Genomic DNA, 17,117 nt, shown 5'->3' with positions numbered 1-17,117 from the left:
AAACAACCCAGGAAACTACAGACCAGTTAGTTTAATTTCTGTGCCAGGGAAGATAATGGAGCAAGTAATTAAAGAAATCATCTGCAAACACCTGGAAGGTGGTAAGGTGATAGGGAAAAGCCAGCATGGATTTGTAAAGAACAAATCGTGTCAAACCAATCTCATAGCTTTCTTTGATAGGATAACGAGTCTTGTGGATAAGGGAGAAGCGGTGGATGTGGTATACCTAGACTTCAGTAAGGCATTTGATATGGTCTTGCATGATATCCTTAACGATAAACTAGGCAAATACAATTTAGATGGGGCTACTAAAAGGTAGGTGCATAACTGGCTGGATAACCGTACTCAGAGAGTAGTTATTAATGGCTCCCAATCCTGCTGGAAACGTATAACAAGTGGGGTTCCACAGGGGTCTGTTTTGGGACCGGCTCTGCTCAATATCTTCATCAACGACTTAGATGTTGGCATAGAAAGTACGCTTATTAAGTTTGCGGACGACACCAAACTGGGAGGGACTGTCACTGCTTTGGAGGACAGAGTCAAAATTCAAAATGATCTGGACAAATTGAAGAAATGGTCTGAGGTAAACCGGATGAAGTTCAATAAAGACAAATGCAAAGTGCTCCACTTAGGAAGGAACAATCAGTTTCACACATACAGAATGGGAAGAGACTGTCTAGGAAGGAGTATGGCAGAAAGATCTAGGAGTCATAGTGGACCACAAGCTAACTATGAGTCAACAGTGTGATACTGTTGCAAAAAAAGCAAATGTGATTCTGGGATGCATTAACAGGTGTGTTGTAAACAAGACACGAGAAGTCATTCTTCCGCTTCACTCTGCGCTGGTTAGGCCTCAACTGGAGTATAGTGTCCAGTTTTGGGCACCGCATTTCAAGAAAGATGTGGAGAAATTGGAGAGGGTCCAGAGAAGAGCAACAAGAATGATTAAAGGTCTTGAGAACATGACCTATGAAGGAAGGCTGAAGGAATTGGGTTTGTTTAGTTTGGAAAAGAGAAGACAGAGGGGACATGATAGCAGTTTTCAGGCATCTAAAAGGGTGTCATCAGGAGGAGGGAGAAACTTGTTCACTTTAGCCTTTAATGATAGAACAAGAAGCAATGGGCTTAAAGTGCAGCAAGGGAGATTTACGTTGGACATTAGGAAAAAGTTCTTAACTGTCAGGGTAGTTAAACACTGGAATAAATTGCCTAGGGAGGTTGTGGAATCTCCATCTCTGGAGATATTTAAGAGTAGGTTAGATAAATGTCTATCAGGGATGATCTAGATAGTATTTGGTCCTGCCATGAGGGCAGGGGACTGGACTCGATGACCTCTCGAGGTCCCTTCTAGTCCTAGAGTCTATGAATCTATGAATCTATGACAAAGTAATGGCTTTGCGGAACAGCTCAGCAAGGGTGTTCCATGTATAGGAAACAGTTCGGAAGACAGTGTGGAAGTGGCCGGGATGAAGTAGACAAATGCAGCTTTCAGGCTGACAACACTGGCAGAGCAGAGGAGAAAGAGAGGGGGATGAAGCAACAGTTCAAGGAGGATAATTACAGTAAAGAGGCACAGAGTGATGAGAAGCCTTGAAAGCCAAATAAGAAGCTTGAAGTTGATGTGGTGGGGTGAGAATAATCAGTGGAAAGGTTCAATCAGAATGAAAAGCAAGAAAGATTATGTTTTGTGCAGAGTGGAAGGGGGAGATGTGGTTTTCAGAGAGCCTTAGATAATTCATCTATGCAGTAATGAGATGGAAGATAAGGGTCTGGAAAAGATATATCTGAGTAGGGAGAGAAAAGAGCGCTGATCTTAGAAACGTCATGGAGGAAGAACCAGTAAGTCAACTGTAACACACAAATAATAATAATTAATAATCTGGATACTGTTTTGATGTTGTCATGTGCTCCTTGTACATGGAGGAAGTAGTAGGTTACAAGGCTACTACTAGCAGGTTAGACTTCTGTACCAGAGATTGACTGGCTACAGAGATTCCAGCATGGAAAGCAGCATAAGAGACCTGTTCTCTTTTAACTGCCAAGTATTGCTGTTACCAGCTCTAGTAAGTCATGTTGCAGGTGGTGCAACCTAGTGGGTGAACACTGTAATAAAATACACTGTAATACATCAGGTCTCCCTCTTTCAGTTTTACCTTTCCCTCATTTAAAAAAATCATACTGTCATGCTATCTTTAATGTTGAGTACGTATCAGCCTATTGAGTGTCTCAGAATCTTACACAATCGGGTCTCGTATAGAAAATCAGCAACAATTTGGTCCATCCAGCTGTCCATTAGTTGCAACGACTGGGTGTGGTCAGTTCAGAATCATTCAGTCGTCTTGTTCTGCATCTGCCATCTGTAGAGTTCGCACTATTGATCGTTCTTTCTGAGAAACAAACTGAATATATTGATGATTTCCACTGAACTCTCCACCATCAGTTTCAATCACATACGAGCCGGGCGATGAATTCCTTTTCCTTGTGACAGATGGAGTTCTCCATCCAGTTTGACACGAACACAATCACCAGGTTCTAGATCTGGCTGTTCTATGAGTGATATCTAGTATTGAAGTGTTTGTAAGTTTTTTTTGCCTTTTTACCCAATTTAGCTACTCTCCTCATGTCTGGCCACTTTGGAGATAGAACTACTGTTCTGACTTTGGAAAAGAATCTGAGTGGTTACCCCACCGGGAGCTGTATTGGACTCTATCCAGTAGCAGCTATTGGTATTGATCTACAGCTCAGAATAGCAAGGAATGGATCTTCCTTCTGGGTAAGGAAGAGTGTGGTGGGGTGTACTTCCCACACTAGCTCTGAGAGGGCTGAGCTGGCCAGGTGGGACCAATCAGCCAAGTAGGCTGCAAGACAGGAGATTTAAGGGTGAGAGAAAAGCCCTAACTAGGGGGAAGCTCACCTGTGCAGAGGCTGGGGGGAGGAATGCTGAGTGACCTGGCCAGAGGGCCAAGTCATGAAGAGACAACAGCAGTTCCTGCAGTGAAAGTGAGGCTGCAGATGGAGAGAGACATGGCAATTGCAGGAAGGGGTATTGGCCATACAGCTCTAAACCCTAGGAGAAGGGCCCATTCCAGCAGTGAGCAGAAGACCCCATCAGAAAGAGGCAGTAGTAGCAAATGACTCCAGGTCGTAGGCCTGAATGACTTGCCGGATGGTGGCGAGCAGGCGAATTCAACTATAACAAGGAAATGTGAATTAGAAAGGCAAGGAGTCCAGTTTTGGATGCGTTAACTTTAATTTGACAGCAAGACAACCCAGAGGAGCTGCTGGAGAAAGAGGCTGATGGCATCAGTGGCCAAAGACAGCATCTCAGAAACAATGAGAAGATGATAAGGAGAAGAGTGAGAGTGATCAATGATATCAAAAGCTATGTCCTTTTCTATAGGTGTTCTATCTTGTTCACATATCAAATATTTATTATTTTTAAGTCTATGGATGTGATAAAAATACATGTAAAATACTATGGCTGTGATTTTACTAAGCGGGTGCCTACAGCTAAATTCTTATGATCATATTTAGTTGGCTGATTAAGTGACCTAATTTTCAGAAGTGATAAGCACCTGGCAGCTACCATTAACTTCAATAATCTTCAAAAGTGCTGAGCACTCAGCACTCTGACATACCCTTTAGCAGGAGCTGCTCATTGCTCAGAGCTTGAGAAAAATCCAGACATTTGTTTTTTGAAAGTCTTGAAATATATAGCAAGACGGTGCCTTGAAATGCCAGCAAAATAATTGCTGGTGATAGTATTAAATATGTGATTACATCTGACCCAGTCTACCTCTACCTTTAGAGCTGATAGACAGCTTAGAGACAAATTCTCCTTGATCAAAAAAAGGAGATGCTTTCAACAAAGTGATTCGTTATTATTTTTGCCTTTGAAAAATTTACCTTTGGAAAAAGTGGATTCATTGTTACTTAGAGACTGTCACAGACTGGCAGTGGCTCTTTTTTCCAGCATCAAACACAGATGAAGTGCACAGTGATGTCACAAAAATAATGGGTCTAAAATGCAATATCAAAGTTTAAAAAATGGCTTTACAGCAGGCACTTGAACAATAACTTTGTAATGTAAGTGGTGTGTCTGGCACTGGTGTGCCCTACAGTCAATCTGAGCATCTTCTAAGGGTTAACAAAACTTTAAATAATCATTTGCTCTGGTGTACAGGCACCAGAGGGCATGCACATCTCTTATTTTGTTACAGATAGAGGACAAGGCTTGGGCCATGGCTACACTTACAGTTCTGCAGCGCTGGTAGTTACAGCTGTGTTCGTACAGCTGTGTAGGGCCAGCGCTGCAGTGTGGCCACACTGACAGCTACCAGCGCTGCAGTGTGGCCACACTGACAGCTACCAGCGCTGCAGTGTGGCCACATTTGCAGCGCTGTTGGGAGTGGTGCATTGTGGGCAGCTATCTCAGCATTCAAGTGGCTGCAACGTGCTTTTCAAAAGAGCGGGATGGGGTGGAATGTGACAGGGAGCGTGGGAGAGACAGAGAGATTGGATTTTTGGAGCTGACACTGTTCTCAGCTCCCTGCCTTGCAAGTTCTAAGGACTGGAAGACACACAGTGCCTACCTTCAATCATTTTAAAAGTTCTGACCCCTTCCCCCACCCCTCTCTCATTCACTAAATGCAAATTATGCACTCCTAAATAGCCGTCAGACCAGATAAGCATCTGCTCAGCATGGACTTCTCCCTCCCGCTCTGCCGTGTGAGCATTTTGTTTCTCTCTTCAGGCAAACAGCTGTGAACATTCCAAAGTAATTCCCCTGCCTGCCTCCGCTCGCTCAGCAAACAGGAGCTGTGTTTGTTTTTTAAATAAGCAGTTTGGCTGAACTCCGAGCTCCCCCTTTCTTCCGGTTTGTTGTGGACAGGAATTCTGGGATACCTCCTTATACCCCGGAGGTCAATAAAAGCGCTGGTGGGGTCCACACTTGCTGACCAGCGCTGGATCACCAGCACTGGAATCGCTACACCCGAGGCTCGACCGGGTTTACTGCCAGCGCTGCAACCAGGGAGTTGCAGCGCTGGCCGTGCTTTGCAAGTGTGGCCACATCCTAAGTTGCAGCGCTGTAACCCCCTCACCAGCGCTGCAACTCTCTAGTGTAGCCATGGCCTTGAATTATCTTTTGGACTGAATAAGGGAAACTCTGGAGTTCCTTCTCAAGACAACCTATTCTTTAACTGCGGTCAAGCAACAAAATGACGGTGTCAGTGGTCAAGGATACCACCGCCTTGGGCAAAATCCTAATTCAAATGGTCTGGGTCAGTTCTTGACCCAGGCACCGGTGGTTTAAATTAAAATCAACAAAAAGGCAGAGTATATAAATTAACATAAATGAACTCTAAAGAAAGCCCTTGGCACTCAGGGCTTTCATCCCCATGTACTTTCTTTTCTTGTACTCCAGGAGGCTTTAAGAAGCTCAGAGCCAGCCTGGTGCTAGTGTAACTCACACACCTCCTGGGTGTGGTGCTCTGTCCCATCTAGTGGCACAGAGACCACTTAGAGAGAGATTAATGAGTCTGCTCTACAACTTTAGCTAAGGGCCATGTGGCTTTTGGCCCATACAGTAGAGGCTCATGCATTTAGCTTCAAAGGTCCCAGAATCGTCAGCGACCGGTGTTTGTCGTGTTATATTAGCTCCTGTGGCAGAGAGTTGTTATTCCCTTGGAGTCCCAAACTCTTCAGTCCTCTCTCGTCCTGTTTCTCCCTCTTTATACTTGGACTTGCCCACAGTAGCTGAGAGGTTTCTCCCATAACTGAAATTTCTCACAGCTGAGCTGTGGCATGGCTGGTTTTCCTGTCTGCAGTGGATTCTCAACCACTGTCTGCCTGTGTTTTGTGTGATATTTGTAGATCCCATCCCAGGTGGCATTTGAAAACCTTATATTCACTCTCCTTCTGTTAGGGAAAAAGTGACCGACTTCCAGCTGCCTTTTAAATTCTGTAATGTGTCGAGAACTCAAGACTCCCCTCTTAAACTATACAAGATTAATGATCAGTTACACTCTGATGGGTAGAGAATATGTGAATCTTTGTTTTTACTTAAGGACCTAAAGAAACCACTGCCTCCTTTCTAAAGATTCTTGACTTATGCCGTTAGGCCTCAATTTAAGCAGTGCTTGAGCACATGCCTACCTGTAAGCATATCAGTAGTTTGATTGACTTTAGTGGGACTGCTCACTTACTTAGACTTAGGCCTTGTCTATACTAGCGAGCTTATAGTGGCACAGCTGTACTGATGCAGCTGTAAGATCGCTCATGTAGCCACTCTATACTGATGGGAGAGAGCTCTCCAATCAACATAATAAAAACACCTCAATCGAGTGGCGATAGCTATGTGGTGAGAAGCTCTCCCACTGACAGCACTGTGCACACTACAACTTATGCCGGCGAAACTAAAGTTGCTCAGGGGTGTTTTTTCACATCCCTGAATGACATAAGTTTTGCCGGCAAAAGCGGTAGTGTAGATAAGGCCTCAGACATATGTCTAAGGCAGAAAGGGAGCCTTAGTTTTTGACTGAGCCTTGACTCAGATACTCTGCCTCATTACTCTACCTTTTTCAGCTGTTCAGGGGTAGGAAGTAAGCATTTCAGAGGGAGCAGACCACTGGGGTGACGTCTGCTGGTACTAGGATATGCCCTCTGCATCTTGTGTGGTGAACACCAATGTGACAAGGACAATCTTTCCAAATTAGTCACAGAGCAAGCCTGAATGAAAGTGTGTGTTTACGCTGCAATTAAAAACGTGTGGCTGGCCTGTGCCAGCTGACTTATGCTCATGGGGCTCAGGCCAAGGGGCTGTTTAGCTGCAGTGCAGATGTTTGCACTCGGTCCGGAGACTGGGCTCTAGGACACCACAAGGTGGGAGGGTCCCAGGGCTTGAGAGTCTACACTTGGGGTAGGCAACCTATGGCACGTGTGCCGAAGGCAGCACGCAAGATGATTTTCAGTGGCACTCATACTGCCCAGGTCGTGGCCACTGGTCCGGGAGGCTATGCGTTTTAATTTAATTTTAAATGAAGCTTCTTAAACATTTAAAAAATCTTATTTACTTTACAAACAACAAATAGTTTCGTTATATATTATAGACTTATAGAAAGAGACCTAAAAATGTTAAAATATATTACTGGTATGCAAAACCTTAAATTAGAGTGAATAAATGAAGACTTGGCACAGCACTTCTGAAAGGTTGCCGACCCCTGGTCTACACCATAGTTAAACAGCCCCTTAGCCCAAGCCCCACAAGCCCAAGTCAACTGGCGTGGGCCCGCCACGGGTATCTAATTGCAGTGTAGTCGTACCCTAAGAACATATCAATCTTGAACAAGTTAAGAATAGAACAAATGGGGGTCCGCTTCCTCTCCAAGACACAGGCGCACATATACAGTGCTGCTAGAGAGCCAAAACAAAAACTGTTCCTATTCTACTTCAAATATAAAAATAACTGTCTGCTTCACATATGAAACAGAGTGTGGAGACTAGTTTAGCTTACACTACAGTTCTTATCTTCCTTTCTTTAGTAATGGCAGGAAGGGAAAAGACATCTTTTAATATAAACTTCCTAATGTGCCACAGAACACAGACAATTTAGTGGTTGGAAACATGTTTACTTATTGACTGATTACTGAGATAGAAATTTAATCGATGATGTAGCTCAGTGTTCACTGGCTGCTAGCTACTTTCTAACTTGTACCAGGGCTCCCACTAGTAATATTAAAGTAATGATCACGTGTCCTCTCCATCACCTAATAAAATGAAGAAACAGAGACTGGTGCATCTTCTGACAGAGAAATCACTGACTGAAGACCTTTCAGACATTAGAAATAGGCATCCTCTCCGCAGCAGACCTACACAGCTGTGATTCCAAACATTGTTAAAACAATCTTTTAGGCTATGTCATTAAGTAAGGCCTGGATCCCGCAAGCTGTTCCATATGGGTGGACCTCTGCACGCATGTGAGCACGGTAAACTTGAATGGGGCTCTGTCTGGATATAGGACCAGTGTGGTACAGAATTGGGAGCTTGATTAGTATGTCAATAAATATCAAAAGACAACATAGCGTCTCTAAACTTACACACAAATTAAATGTTACATGCAGTAGTGTTGCAGCTATGTTGGTCCTAGGATATGAGAAAGACAAGGTGGGCAAGGTAATCTCTCTTACTGGACCAACTTCTGTTGGTGGAAGGTACAAGGTTTTGAACTTCACAAAGCTCTGAACATTACTTCCACCAACAGAATTTAGTCCAATATTACCTCACCTACCTTGTCTCAGTAATTAAAGACATTTTAAACTAAAAATTGTATACAGGATATTCTAGTAGTATTCTGACAAACTGAAAAAAGGGAAAAATTAACTAAAATACATGAATTATGATCAATATCAATGAATACAGACACTTCTAGAGAATACATACACTAATTTAAACAATAACTATGATATTACACAGTGATAGATCATTTTATAGGTTAATACCGCCACAGGGCGCAATCTTCCTGATGTTTAACTTATCATAATTGTCAGTTTCTTGGAAGGAATAAAGTAGTAGTTTTTCCTCAAAGAAACCAAGACTGCAATGAAAAACATATGTCTACAGAGAAATATTCTCAACAGTAATCTTTGTAATTTTATACTACTATCAAATGTATTTAAATACTATGCAAGTTCGGGCTGTGTTAATTTTTCCAGAGAGTCATTTAGACATGAAGTTTAGATGCTGAGATGACTTTGTTGTCAACCACAAAATCGGATCTTGAATATATCTTAACAATAACTTATTTATCATGCTCTGTAAATTAGATATGTTTGCTTAAAAGTTTCCATGGGCTGTTTCATGAAAACAAAACTAAGAAAAAATACTTCACTGCACTGTGATAATCTGGTCAACACAAGACAAGTGATACAGCTATAGGATGATGTGAAAAGCTCATGCTCTGTCCCGAACTCTTCCATAAAAAGGCTGTATCATACACACCAAAATGCCTGAGATCACTGAAGTCAATGGGAGTTTTCCACTGGCTTCTACAGGGGCCAGGATTTCACTCTAACAAACATTGATTTAAAGCACTCCTTTACAAGTACAGTCAGGCCACCTCTCCCAAAATTGTTAATTTTGCAATTTTTTTTTAAAGGAAGCATTTTTTCTCTGAAAACAATAAAATTCAGTACAGCTTGATTAGGAGAGGAAGTAGCAAATGTAGGCTTCGATTCAGTAAGCTACTAAGTGTATGTACAACTTAAAGTGCGCATAAATTAGTTCCACTGAAGTCAATATAATCTTGCTGAGGCTTAATTTATCACATTGTCAGTTTCTATTAAGTTAAAATGAATTAGTTTTTCCTCAGAAAAAACAAGGCAGTGGCAAAACACAAGTCTAGGCAGAAGTATTCCCAGCAATAATCTTATAATTCTACCAAATCTGTGGAAAAACAATGCATTTTGGGGCTGTATTACTTTTCCATGAGAGACAAGTAGGTGAGGCAATATCTTTTATTGAGCTAACTTATGCTGATGAGAGAGACAAGCTTTTGAGCCACACAGAGCTCTTCGTGTAGGCTCAAAAGTGAGTCTCTCTCACAAACAGAAATTGGCCCAATAAAAGACAGTACCTTCACTCTCTTTGTCTCTCTAATTTCCTGGGACCAACAGGGCTACAACTCTCACTTTTCTAAGATCATTCATGCATAGTGTTTAGATTCTAAGGAGACATCTTTGAAGTCAGCAAGGTACTTAAGATTGTATGCAACTCAAGTCAGTGGCGCTACTTGTGTGGGGGCTTTGTGCTTTTGTGCATTTTCATTTTGATAATGATGTGGTAACCAACAACAAACACCACCACTACCACCACCACTGTTTTATTAAAATTTTCAGTGAAGGTTTTAAAATTAATCTTTTATTTTAAATCAAATTTTAACCAATACTGTAAAAGCCAACTGCTTTGTATCAGCTCAGTGCTACACATAGTACAGTGCAACTAAAATAAAAGCAGCATACAACATATTTCTGCATTACATTTCATATAAGTGATATTTTAGTAGGAGAACTGGATAGTCCAGAGATTGAAAATAGTATATTGGGCTTTTTACTTGTAAACCACCACTTTAAAACCAGATTAAATTGCTAGGGATCAAAAATGATTATCACCTGAAGGTAGCTTTGTGGCCTGTATAAAAAATTTGGTTCACTCAGTCTAATTCAGGCTCAGCAAGAGTGCACAGTGAAGAACTCATTGCTATAACAAAAATCCTTTAAGGTAGCCTCAGCAACAAAACCAAATCTGAATGGATAGAAAGATCGAATTACTCTGTCACCCACAGAAACGGCCCCTATAGAACTTCACATCAGTGAGGGAGAATGCAGCAGTTTGCATTGCTGCAACCCATATTGTATCGGTTACCTGAATAAACAGAAAACTTCAGTTTGTCAATGCAGCTACTTTCACAAGAGCTGAACACACTTAGGTAATTGTTTTAAAGAGAGGGAAAACCCCTTCAACTGAAACTTCTTTTTAAGATGATTTTGATATTTATACTGATTTCTGATATACTCACAGTAGGATTTCCATATTGGAGGCTGGTATTCTTCAGCATCTAGAATTTAAAAAAAAGAGGAAGAAGAAATCAATCAATTGGCCAGTCAGTCAAACTGTCAACATGTCTTTTGTAGAGACCACAGCTTGTCAGCAGTATTCACATTTCCTTCTCAAGAGAACTGAATGTTTATTTATAGCATAGTTCTAGATGTTAGAGAAGAATATCACTTTCACTACTTGTGGACTCAAAACCATTTTTACAAATTATTTAAATATGACAGAATTAATTTCTTACCAATTTTCATATAGCTCCTTTGCTCACAAATATATTTAAAGTAATTAACTTGATTGGTCAGCTAGGGAGGGAGTTCAAACAGTATTTATTTGGCTTGGCATAATAAAACAAATTATAATTTGATTTCAGATCATGTTTTTAACTTATTTATCAAGGCTTTAAAAAGTAAGTAACATGCCAATAAACATGTGCGACTCAGACAGGACTCGGATGTGTTCAGATCTGATGATTCCAACATGGATGATTCAATTAATTTTCCTACATTTAATCTAATGTGTGATTTACAAATTTTCCAGGAACTGCATTAGCAATAAAAAAAAAATGTACAGTGGAAAAACTGTAACTGAATGTAAAAGACTAAAATTATTATCCATTGATGCAAAGAACAGACAAACATGGGAGACAAAAAGCTGATGCTCTGTGTTACCAAAAGCATTACATGATGACCCCAGGAAAGTTGTTGGGAATTGAACCTTAGGGTACATCTAGACTACCCGCCGTATTGGCGGGTAGCGATCGATCGATATATCGCATCTCATCTAGACATGATATATCAATCCCTGAAAGCGCTCCCGTCGACTCCGGAACTCCACCAGCGCAAACGGCGGTAGCGGAGTCGACCGGGGAAGCCACGGACGTCGATCCTGTGCCGTGAGGACGAGAGGTAAATCGATCTAAGATACTTCGACTTCAGCTATGCTATTCACGCAGCTGAAGTTGCGTATCTTAGATCGATTTTCTCCTCTGGAGTGTAGACCAGCCCTGAGACTTCAAGATCTAAAATCATGAGCCTTTACTACCTGAACTAAAGGCTGTAGTAGGCTTGTATAAATATCTCAGCCACCAGCAGCCAGGGACAGAGTGCGATACTGACTGGACAAGCCAGCTAAACCCTGGGCTAGCAGACTTGTGTATTTCAGCTCATGTTCATGCTTTAATATCCAGAGATCCCAGAATACCCCACTGTCAACAACCTACCCAGCTTGAATACTAACAGTTAAACAAACAGCTACTTCGAAAGGGGTCACATATACTAGTTTGGCACTAAACTGTCACATTGCTAAACACTGCAAACAGTCATGTAGGGGCATATCGTTAATCTTCCAAATAAAAAGATGCAGGCTAATTAAAATATTTGCTATTTACTAAACTCCCACTCGAGTTATGCTAATGTAATTAAATCACATTTTAATTAGCTCACTCTCCATGTCTATTTATAAATACACACATTTTATATACCTCCATGAAAAATTTGTTTACTGGAAATGTTAATGATTAACTACAGTTTGCCACTCTTAACTACTTTGTTTTTAAAAAGAGAAACCATAGCAATTATCACAGTAATTACCTGGGATAATAATCTGCAACAATTTGCAGATATATTGCTCATGAAGTTCACTAGACTTGAATTTCAAATAAATCCACTTTGTCTGTTGTATACAACATTGCCAAATGTAAAGGGCTCTCAAACCAAAAGAGGTGCATATATTAGAGCAATCTGAGGGTAACTAGCTTTCTACTTCATTATAACTAGTAATTATTTTTATATTATGTGACAACACTAAGATAGTAAAGACAAACACTCATTTTTCCCTATGAGATTACAATTCTAAATACATTCTTTTTCCAGGTCATCTGTATAACTGGTTCTTCACATATTGTTTAACACAATGCAACTTAATAACATGAGCCACATGTCAAAAACTTTATTCTCTTCTCTGGTCTTTGCATACACAGGGTCAGTGGAGAAACACAGTCTGACATACAAAATAGCTGAAGATCTGGCCTCATGCATTTTATTACTGAGTTTACACCCACCTCCATGGCTTGATTCCTAAAAATGTTCTGCATTTCCCAGAACATAACAAAATCTGCTTTACTAATTGAGAAATATTTTCCATTAACCTCTTTAACCATTAAGGTAGCAATTATTGGTTTATCTAGGATATTGATCTGGGAAAATGAAAGCCTATGAATAGTTGGGTGAGAAAGTATACACAGTTTGGACAGATGGAAAGACACAGTTACTAGAACTAGGGGTGATGGGGGATGTGGCAGCACCCCAGATCTTGAAGTTGTTTCCATTATATACAGGGTTTACAGAATGTCTTTCAGCACACCCACACCCCACTATATCAATTGTTCCAGCACCCTGCTTACAGATGAATGTTAGTTGTAGCAGTTAGAAAAAGCAAAGTGAATCAGGTTATGTTCTTGTACATCAGTGAAGCTATATATATGTTTATAAACTGCTTGACACTGTACAGTCTAGTTGCATACAGACTTGTGGTATGGAGAAAACATTAGTCAATGTAAAGGACAATCTTCTCACTTGCTGATTATGTCAGATCTGTCAGGCTGTTGGCCCTGATGGGAGGGGGATGGATTCATTCCTCAGTGGATGAAAATGTTCCTGAGTGGGAGCTCTCAATAAGTGGTGAGGGGCACCTACATGCCATTACTAAAAGACTCTTAATGCATGACACTGCAGGGTTCCATCCTACTTCTCCTGGTGTATATCGTATACATGACTCACATAATACCTACCATTCACACAGTGTATATAGTATCAGTGTTATTTACTGTCAAACCATCATGGATGGTATTTGATGGCACAGATCTGTGTGGAACCGATCGACAGCTGGTTTAAACTCAATTCAGAGTGATAATGTTCCTGTTTATGGCTCAGGGAAACATGTAATGGAACTCACAGGTATAATTTGTTGTCCCATTAATAGGGGGTGAATCCACCACTAATGGGACAGGTGCAGAATTAAGATATCATGCAAGGCTGCTCTCAACAAGAGCTCAGGGTATCTATTTCTCTTTCTGAATTATTTGGAAAGTCCCCTCCTCTCCATGTACCCAACTGTAGTTATACAATTCCCATCACTTGGGGACAAGATTACTGTAATTCACTCCTTTTTGGTTTCCTGGTCCCTTGGATGCTACTTATACCATTAGCTACATCATTTCTGCCTCTATTTAGCAGAATGGAAAACTGTTCATATCCATTCTCCACAAACAGTAAGCAAGCCAAGAGATACATTTCAAAATTTGATTGTTGATTAAGACCTTACATATTGCAGATTTTTCCACCTCTTATTTCGTATGTGAAGTGAAATCACCTGGGTTGTTCTTCACTTTTCACCATCAGGTGAAACCTGGTTTGGATCACTGGAGTACTGAGATTGTCTATCAGAGTTTGGGTGATCCCCTCAGTTACTTAACGACAACTTAGTATCCTTTGTTTTTGTCTATTTTGTATAGATGCAGGTGGTTTGAAGAGGGGCCACTGAGTCCAGGTTTCATGTCTTTTTTTAAATAGTGCCCAAGTTGAAGGAAGGTGACGGCATATTAATATTAGTTTTGATTACAGTAATTAGGTGCTGATTGGATAACAATAATAATATGCAAAAATAAATGTGCTGACATATTCCTAGACATAGTACATGCTTGTTTCCTATTGCTGTTTTACTGAATGACCCACACTTTCAACAATTATTTGGGACTTAATTTCAGAAAGTGAGCCAAGTACTGTGTTAGAAATAAGGCTGACACTAGACATCACTTAAAAACCAGTGAGCATAAAACATCAAATGTGAAACAATCACAAAATGTCAGAGGGTCAACTCTAACACAAACATTTTGGAGTTTAGAAAAGGTGACTTTGAAAGACTAAAAAATGCCCAGAGGATTTTATTTGAATTCTTTATTATATTGGGAATGTAATACAGAAGAGGAACATAAATTTAATAAAAAGAGCTGGAAAGACTAGAAATGGCAATAGATACTCAAATAAAGAATACTAACAATAATATTGTTTATCACAGGCTTTGAAATACAACCAATTTGGAAGACAAATATTTATCAAGGTATATCTAAAATACTATCTAGAAGCTAGTTAAATGGATAATAGAGAGAACAAAAGAAATGCTGAATGTTAACTTCAGAAAATATTTCAACAAAAATCGAAGGATTCTCAATATACAGCAGTTCAGTCATATTAAGCAGAAAAAAGAGTGGAGAAAATTGGTCAAGTAAAAATGATGCTGGAAAACTGGAATATGGGAATGAGGAATGGCAGATTAGTTCTACAGTTAATTTGCTAGTCTTCACAAAGAAGAAATAGAATAAAAACTGCTTAAGAAAGATATTTTCATGTAAGGTTGAAGGAGAAGAATAGCAGTTGAATAAATATGAAGCTTACAGTGAAAGAGCATATGAAAAGTTTTAGATAGCTTTAAGATGCAAGATACGAGATCCATGTAACAAGGATTTTTTTTAAAAATTAAAGAAAAATAAAGACAAAGGGCCAACATCCTAAAAAAAGTTTGATAAATGAGGGACAACCTGTGAAAAACGAAGACCTGAGGTCCATATTGAAATTCTGTTTGCACAGCAACCACCATCCCATAGGTTATAGACCTAAATAATTATTTTATTGCAACTGTAGTAATGATGCAAGGCACACAACTGTGTATGTGCTATAATGCATGGACTTCAAGTCTCATTTTTTTCCATGCATGGCCCAGATTTTTATTATGCCACCAAAGAAATCACCTATTATTCATTGGAATGTGGCTGAAGAAGAGAATTTGAGGGTTATTTTAATCCAGTTTTAATATGAATCAATTATTGCAGTCCACAAAGAAGATGATCAATTGTCAGGATTCAGAAAAAAGTCCATCAGCTTCCTTTTTTTTTTATTGCACTTCAATTTTGGTGTACAGGAGTTTAAATACCGAGCACTGTCCAGTCAAAGTACATCTAATCTAATGGAAATCAAGCTATACTCATGATTCTTTTAAATTTTAGGATTGATGACCAATTGGAAAAGAACTCTAACGCTAAGATCCATATATGACATGTATCGAGTGAAAGCATTTCTTATTTAAAGATGTCTTGCCATTGCAGCTTGTCAGGCGTATTGAAAAGAATTCAGTGTACTTCCTCCAAATAGTTTGATATAAACAGTTTAAAATCAGTGCTTCTGGTAATGGATCAAAATTAAATTCTACAGTTACTACTACTGAGAATCATCATAGAATCAGGATTTACTCTCTAGTGTACTGGACTCTTAGCTATGAAGATAAATCCACTGTATTTCATTTCCACTTCAAAATAGTTCTACAATTTATCTAATTTCTATCCAGAGGTCCTGTCAATAGGATTGCTTAAAACTGACAATATCGCCTAAATAATAGTGGCGGTATCATTCTCACAAGTGATGCGGCATTAAGTATAAGTGGCACAGTAATATCATTCTTTCTGCATTCCAGCTAACAGTGGCTCTATGCAGTGTCCAAAACCTAGTGTCATAAACAGATGGTGAAGGGTTAATGTCTCTTTTACCTGTAAAGGGTTAAGAAGCTCAGTAAACCTGGCTGACACCTGACCAGAGGACCAACAGGGGGACAAGATACTTTCAAATCTTGGTGGAGGGAAGTCTTTGTGGGTTTTTTTTTTTTTGGTGTTGTTCATTGTTCGCTCTTGGGGCTAAGAGGGACCAAACGTACACCCAGGCTTTCCCAATCTTTCTGAATCAGTCTTTCACGTTTCAAAATTGTAAATAATAGCCAGGCAAGGCGGATTAGTTTTATGTTTATGTTTGTTTTCTTAACTTGTAAATGTGCCTTTTTGCTGGAAGGATTTTTACCTCTGTTTGCTGTAACTTTGAATATAAGGCTGGGGGGGTGGGTCCCTCTAGTCTATATGAATTTGAGTACCCTGTAGAGCATTTTCCATCCTGATTTTACAGAGATAACTTTTACTTTTTTTTCTTTCTTTAATTAAAAGCTTTCTTTTTAAGAACCTGATTGATTTTTCCTTGTTTTAAAATCCAAGGGATTGAGTCTGAACTCACCAGGGATTGGTGGGCGGAAGAGAGGGCGGATGGTTAATTCCTCCTTGTTTTAAGATCCAAGGAGTTTGGATCGTGAAGCCTCTCAAGGCAACCCAGGGAGAGGAAAGTCTGGGGGGAAAAAGAGGGGGATGGTTAATTTCTCCTTGTTTTAAGATCCAAGGAGTTTGGGTCTGGGTTTCCCAGGGAAGGTTTTGGGGGAACAGAAAGTGTGCCAGACACTAAATTCTGGCTGGTGGCTGCATACCAGATTTAAGCTAGTAATTAAGCTTAAAAGCGTTCATGCAGGTCCCCACTTTTTGTACCCTAAAGTTCAAAGTGGGGGAAAAAACCTTGACACCTAGGTACTCTGAAATCTTAGTTTTCCCCAGAAAGTAGAACTAGGCTCCATTGTGGAATACTGGC

The 17,117-nt window shown here is 40.1% G+C and overlaps 1 protein-coding gene across 1 annotated transcript in view; it reads right to left on the bottom strand.

Moving 5' to 3' along the window:
- CHN2 (chimerin 2) overlaps window positions 1-17,117 on the bottom strand; it is a 205,788-nt gene that overhangs the window by 118,124 nt on the left and 70,547 nt on the right. Inside the window, exon 2 of the mRNA XM_050938674.1 lies at window positions 10,574-10,612. Coding sequence (XP_050794631.1) covers window positions 10,574-10,612 — 39 coding nt within the window. The remainder of the gene's footprint in view (window positions 1-10,573; window positions 10,613-17,117) is intronic.

This window comes from Gopherus flavomarginatus, chromosome 2 (genome assembly GCF_025201925.1).
Source record: "Gopherus flavomarginatus isolate rGopFla2 chromosome 2, rGopFla2.mat.asm, whole genome shotgun sequence".
Lineage (NCBI taxonomy): Eukaryota > Metazoa > Chordata > Testudines > Testudinidae > Gopherus > Gopherus flavomarginatus.
This window is presented reverse-complemented; position numbering and strand designations above follow the sequence as displayed.